The sequence below is a fragment of the Chenopodium album genome, chromosome 7 (assembly GCF_948465745.1).
Source record: "Chenopodium album chromosome 7, dcCheAlbu1.1, whole genome shotgun sequence".
Taxonomy (NCBI): domain Eukaryota; kingdom Viridiplantae; phylum Streptophyta; class Magnoliopsida; order Caryophyllales; family Amaranthaceae; genus Chenopodium; species Chenopodium album.
In genome coordinates, this window is record NC_137840.1 from 72,986,710 (window position 1) to 72,993,432 (window position 6,723).

Sequence of the window (6,723 nt, forward strand, 5' to 3'; positions counted from 1 at the left end):
TGTTAATTTCCTGCCTTTTTGATCTACGCGTCTTTTAGATAATGTAATCCAAAATAATAGGTTTTTTTTTTTAATTTAGTTGCGCTAGTGATAGAAGATAAAACTTGTGATCAACTTAAAGTCACTACTCACAGTTTTGACTCGTGACAGTATCCCCTCACCCTCTCTAGGGTCTTGTTCAATTCACTAGCATCCCGAACTCACAATAATCAACGAACATACTAATTCATCAAATTAGTACAACACAAATTAAATTATATTTCATATTTCCTATTAGAGGATGTTCCAAGTACAGTCTTCCAATTCTTTCAAGCAAAGTCATACAATACGATTTCCAAAGATGCACAAAGAATAATAGAATATGACAAAGTTAAAAGTCAAATAACTAAATAACAAACGCAAACTTTAAAACTAAAGTTTATCAAAGAGTCCCCACCAACTTACTATAGGTACGGTATAGTAATTAATAAAGGAGGATGAAGTTATATTTGACCAAAATTAATCAACCATATTATAAAAAACTTAGTTTAATCATATTATTTGTATATATTAAATCATAAATTGTACTAAAAAATAGTAGTAAAAGTGTATGGATGAACAATGCATGCAGCAGATTCAAAGCTAAAGTTAAGCAACAGATGAGACAGATTAGTATGACTTTTCCAAGAATGTCTCCAAAAGCTAACCCAAAGTAAACGTATAATTCGATAATAATTTGTAAATCCCAGTAAAGGGTAGTTAATAGAAAAATAAGCAAAGCCAAAATTCATACTAAAATAAACACAAACATCCTGGGAGTGGAATCCCTATTACATGGGACCAGTACGTGAATTTTGGGTTTGCCTTTTTATGCGATCAAAGGGTTGCAAATTGTACCCCCCATGTGGTCGTAAATTTCTTGGTCCATTCAAAATTGCTACATTATTCATCTTAACTACATGAAAAATTATATAATACGGAGTTGTAGATTGCACTCGTCTATGAAAAGGAATGAATGTGCAAGTGATACAACACAATGACACTATTTTCTTAGCTTATTTATCGAGTAGCTTCAATTGCTACTAGTAGTTTTAGTTGTGAAAAGTTGTCAACTTTGTTATTTGTTCAAAATTTATCACCATTGCCGATCCTTTTCTAATTATCAAATTAAACTACATTGAACCATATTTGAATTAAGGAGGACTTACATAGAAGTATAATTATTTAGGAGACCTTGAGTAAAGGGGGTGTGGAACGCTATTGTTTTAATAGAATTGGATTTACATTAATGAAACAATAATTAAGTTAATTAATTCAAACAATTAAAAATAACTACAATTTGAAATACGAGTCTTGTTTTGTTTATTTGACCTTAGCTTATGTCTTGAGTAATTAATAGAATCAACAAAAATAATTATTATTCATGTCACCTTTAAAGTATGGGGTAATATCAAGCTACTCCTAATTTTTACATATCCATTCATGTTGAGGTAGTGATCATGATACAGAGGCTCATATAGTGAGTACTTCCAAATTAAAGTCTCACCTCACTAGTCCCTACTCCCTTTGTCCTTAAATTACATTTTTTATTCTAGAATTTATTCCTCACATAATAGAGAGAAGTAGGAATGTAATTTAGGGACAAAGGGAGTATCATTCATCATTCTATCAAAGGGCAAGAATAAAGAAGCGTAGACCAAATAATACGGAAACAAAAGGATTTCATGAATGATTAATTTACAAGTGCTACAAAGTATTTATGTTTTGTAGAGAATTTCTACTATCAAATAGTTAGCTCAAGTAAAATGTACTCATCAATCATTATACTATTATGAGTATTATCATATCTCATTTTATTAAATGCTCCGTCATATAAACTAAAGCTAAAACTAAACCCAACATACAAGTACATGCATGCATATATAATAATGAATGATAACATATCTCAAATAAAAATTGTTTACATATATTTATTAGTTGTATATGTATTGAAATGAAAAACAATGATTAAACAAACAATTGAAAAAAAAAGTCAATTTAATTAAAATAGAAAATTGGACTAGTTTTGACCAAGCGATTAGTAGACAGAAAAATGGGGGATAAAGGAGGGAGACGACTCCACTATTAGCCAATAGGTAACATTAACTTCAATCAAGTTTGAGACTTAAATATTCATTCAATCATGTTTTGATTGAAAATCAAATAATTCAATCAATTTTCAATAATATGGAGTACAAAATACATGTAAAGTTCAATAAATTCATTAAATTGATTAGATATAGGGTCTGTTCTGATTGACTGAATTAAACTAAATTAAACTAAACTGAAAATTTAATAAGAGAAGGAAATTAAGAAATGAATTGAACTAAATATTTTATAAGAGGAGGAAATTAAGAGCTGAATTGAACTAAAAATTATTTGAAGAGAATAGATCTGTAGTATAAATTTAGTTCAACAAAAAAATAAATAATCAAAATGAATAAAAATAAGTTAAATTTAACAAAATTAAGCCCATGAACATTCCAAAAAGAGGAAGCCCAAATTAAACCTCCATTTTCTCGAAAATATCGAATTCCTTGTGCATTGTCATCTTTGACTATCGTTTGACAAAGTTGAACTCCGAAACATTTTCCCGCCAACACAACATACTTCCTAGATCCCACCACAAAATTCAAACAGTTCTTCCTTAATCATCAGCAACATTCAACACGAAAACAGATAGCAAGCTTGATTACAATGGAAGCCAAAGAAGCTGGATCTTCAATTGAATCAATAATGGTGTCCTTCAATACTCGCATTTCCGAGCTCCAAGAACTCATTATCGCTCGAAACAGTTAACTAATTCTCTCTCCATTTTCCACTCTTTTTTCTCACTCAATTTGGTGAAATTTCATCAATTTTATGTAATTGATTGTCAAAAACCTAATTTCAGTGTATCCGGGAAGTACCGTCGCCGATCTCACGGCGGTTGATGCGGCGGTCAAAGCTATGGAACTTCAAGTTCAATCTATTAAGGATAGATTACGCGAAGAAACCCTAGCTCTTCCCAAAGCCAAGGTTTCTCTCTCTTTCTCTCCTTTTTTAATTGAGGAATTTTTTTTTTTTTTTTTTTTTTTTTTTTTTTTTTGTCAGGGCTTATGAATTATGATTTCAATTTTGAAGTTAGGGTTTTGTATGATTGAAATTATAAGATGAGATTGATAAAAAGTGTTACAAATATTATTTTGGAGATGTGCGTAATTTCGGATGTAAGCCCTCTAATTGATCAAATAGATGATAAATTAAAAAAAATTATGTTTTGAAAATATGCAGAAATTGATTGAAGCATCTCTTAAGCAGCAGAAAAAGCTGCAGGAGATGGCAAGTCATGTTCCTTCTCACTTAACCACGAAAACGATGTCTTCACTGCCCAACTCTAATCACCAGTAAGTTGATGATTTCTAAATTGTGAAATTTTATTTTTACAAAGATTACTAAATTGGCAATTTGGAGGTTGTTAGTAAGTTGATGCATTGATTCGTATAATGATTTCTAAATTATGAAATCTTTGATTCATATAATGATTTCTAAATTATGAAATGTTATTTTTCACAAAGATTACTAAATTGGCAATTTGGAGGTTGTTAACATTATTTTTTCATTGGTAAAGTTTGCAGTCAGATTCTTCTAGGGATGACCTATCATCGTTTGGTTCGTTGAAGGTTGAAGAGGAGCCGGTTGTAGTGCCCAAGGTAACTTGAATGTTTCACTATAATAGTCTTATATAATACGGTCACTGTGTTGGTTAGCATAAGAGGATTTCAGTTATGGCTAATTATGATTGATTATGTATCCTTACAGGAGAAAAAGGGTCGTGCACCTCCGCCTTTGTGGTACATTTCTGGAGATGAGTTGGGATCCCTATCGTCGTTAAGTTCCTAATAACCTTGCCAATTTGATTAAGATTCGTTTTTTGTTGCTTGGGTATATGCTTGTTATAATTTCTTCTATAGTTTCTAACTCTTATTCATGGTGATTAATAGCTACATGAGAGGAAGGTTGACCCTGGAGAAAGTCAATGCCGCTATTAATGATATGGCAGCCTATGCTGAATCAACTGCTCAGCTTATCTCAGCCCCTAAAAAGAAGGTTTACTGCTTTATCTTATGTTCATGGTTAAATATTCTGTGGTGTTTGAATCATTTATGTACTGATTGGTGTTATTTTCTTTGTGAAGTTGCCAGAAAACATGTGGGAAAGAGCCTTGGTGAGTTAGTCTTATTACAATTCACTTATTTCAGAACATCTTACAATGAATTAGATTATCTCCTTCGTTTATGAGAAAAATGTGTAGTTAAATTTGGTATTTGTTGAGCTGTTTTCAACATTCTATTTTCTTCCCTTCACCTGTCTAAGGTTACACGAAGCTTTATATCAATGCATAATTTTGCTAAAATGTTCAGCATTCCATCTTTCTATGCAGGAGCTGCGAGATATAGCAATGACTGAAGGAGTTAAAGGAAAGCATTTTTTTCTTGAGAGTGACATAAAGGGACCTTCCCTGAAGCTTGACAACACTGGAAAAGCAATACTGACGGTGAGTCTACCCCCTCCCCCGGTTCTCTTATTGACAAGCAAGCAAATTAAACAAGTAGTTAAGATTGTTCTCTCTTGCTTACTTGTAACAAACGTAAAAAAAAAAAAAAAAGAATATTAGCTGCAATTTTTAAAATCTATGGATTCATCCTGCTTTACTTAATGTAACACGTTATTGAACCTCAATTACCTCTCTATGTCCAGACTAAGAACTGATTTTTTTCATATTTGGGATACTTGATTTGTATACTATATACTAGCTAGTAACCGCAAATATTAGTCTATTACCTTGACAAGTTCATGTGTATCAAAATTGCAGCAACAGTTTCTTATAGAGTATAGCAGTTTGATGATACAAAAATTTGTTATATCTTAATATTGGCAGCATTATTGTTTCGTGCCTCCACCTTTCTCTGATTGGAACATAAGTGCATGAAGGACTCAGGGCTTGCGTTTTTATTGCACCTGAGAAGTTTTAAGTCATCCCCAAAAAACAGTTGCTTTGACTCCTTGGAGAGTCATGTCAGATCGGTATCTAAGTTAGTCAAACTCGGTTTCCTTGAATTCCTTCTGATAAAAACCATTCTAACTTAATCATAGGGGGACAAGAAAAGTGAAAAAAAAAAACCATATTGTCTCTGCAACATTTTATTGCATGCTGTGTTACTGCCCCATAGCTGCTGAGGGAACATTTGTTGTTACTTTTTTGAACGTTTTCTGTAAGATTTAATTGTAATGTGAGTTTTTTTTTTTTTTTTAAATAAATGGATATCTTTAATTAGTTCTAGCTTTGGGTGAGCTTATTCTACTTTTGTTGATGTTGGAACATGTTTACTGCCTAAATTGATGTCTGGTAATGAAAGCCTTACATAAAATCGTTTTATTTGCGATCTCTTACAGGTTCTTCGTCACCTAGGCCGTATAAGTGAGACAAGGGTTGGACATCACCGAGTGATTATCCTCTCAAAACCTCACTGAATGAGATATGAGGTACTTTTCGCTCTTGTTCTTCCTGTCTTTGTTCAGTGTTCATTTTAAAGACTGTAGTTGAATGATATTATGATACTTACAATTGCAGGCTCAACCGCTCAACATTCTTATCAGTGATTTCAAAGACGTCATATAGAATACTTCGTTGAAGTTGTGTGTGGTAGATTAGCAATCTCCCATCAGCAAAGTTGGGAGTAAGTTTACCTTTATGGCTTTACTTGTTTGATATGGGTAATTGTTTGTATACTGAATTACTTAACTACTAAAGCTATAAAGCTATCATTTAATCCCACTTTATATTTAGTAAGGAATAATTGTGGTTAAGATGCAAAGAGGCTTCCATTCAAGTTAGCATTTCATTGAACTTTATGTTTGAATATCTTGATTGTTTATTAATGGTCTTGGAATTATTCTTTTCATCTTTAAAAAAAAAAAAAAAAATCGCTCATACAAAGAAAGTTATGTTCAGAAAGGGATACCTTAGTTAAACTCACAAGTCACAACTGTATTATGTTGCTATAAATTCAATTAAGGGCCAATAAGCTTAGATATGAAAAACTAAATTCACTTCAAGGGTTTCCAGCTGAACATAATGAAGCTAGAAGCCTAGAATAGCCAAGAAAATGGACCAAGTCAACCATGTTAACTAAAGCAGTAATTGACAAACAAACTTTATAGGTCTTATTTATTATAGAATATAGAGCATTCAAACATCATTTTCCAAACTGAAACTTAAAAAAAAAAAAAAAAAAAAAAATCACACATTATCAAGCAATAATTGGACTTCATGATTTCCAATATTTAACATTTAAAACCTTTTGGCACCTTCTTTCCACAGCCATTGAGCAGGAGACTTAGGGCAACAGGCACCTTAAGCTTGACGACACCCAACACATTAGCTTTAAGTGCTGTGCACAGACACACTGCAGCTTCAAGATCAGCAATGCCCTTTACGAGGGTACAACATTCTGGACTAGGCTTAGTTCCAATTACTTCAGTAACCAAACCAAGCCAGCTACCACAGACCCCAAATTTAAGAGTATCTTTAGGACATTTAGGTTTTAGGCCTGAAGGGGGAGAGCATGGGAGAGCTGGGATACTGTGAGCTGAAGCACAAGCACAGAACAGTATGTTGAAAAGTATGAACAAAGCAATTGCCTTTGAGCTCTGAAAATCCAT

General features: G+C 32.5%; 1 protein-coding gene and 1 pseudogene across 2 annotated transcripts; one reads left to right on the forward strand and one right to left on the reverse strand.

Annotated features, from left to right (window-relative positions):
- The first annotated feature begins 2,586 nt into the window (after window positions 1-2,586).
- LOC145638448 (SKA complex subunit 1 homolog) lies at window positions 2,587-5,886 on the forward strand. Of its 2 annotated transcripts, none has more exons than XM_081689412.1 (10): window positions 2,587-2,812; window positions 2,912-3,036; window positions 3,292-3,404; window positions 3,629-3,710; window positions 3,820-3,887; window positions 4,002-4,107; window positions 4,196-4,225; window positions 4,442-4,555; window positions 5,455-5,544; window positions 5,633-5,886. In XM_081689412.1, exons 1-9 carry the CDS (start codon window positions 2,716-2,718, stop codon window positions 5,530-5,532), a joined length of 813 nt encoding a protein of 270 aa, XP_081545538.1. In that variant the 5' UTR covers window positions 2,587-2,715; the 3' UTR covers window positions 5,533-5,544; window positions 5,633-5,886. The 2 variants fall into 2 exon arrangements, with proteins under 2 accessions (XP_081545538.1, XP_081545539.1); XM_081689413.1 differs by having other exon boundaries at window positions 5,641-5,886.
- Window positions 5,887-6,345: 459 nt separating this feature from the next.
- On the reverse strand, window positions 6,346-6,723 carry LOC145640649 (putative lipid-binding protein At4g00165 pseudogene; annotated as a pseudogene).

What these genes read in the sequence shown, in the direction of transcription:
- LOC145638448 (XM_081689412.1), top strand. Translation starts at nt 2,716, where the DNA reads ATGGAAGCCAAAGAAGCTGGATCTTCAATTGAATCAATAATGGTGTCC. An exon ending in TAGCTCTTCCCAAAGCCAAG is followed by an intron (nt 3,037 to 3,291) that starts GTTTCTCTCTCT and finishes GAAAATATGCAG; the next exon opens with AAATTGATTGAAGCATCTCT. An exon ending in CTGGAAAAGCAATACTGACG is followed by an intron (nt 4,556 to 5,454) that starts GTGAGTCTACCC and finishes GATCTCTTACAG; the next exon opens with GTTCTTCGTCACCTAGGCCG.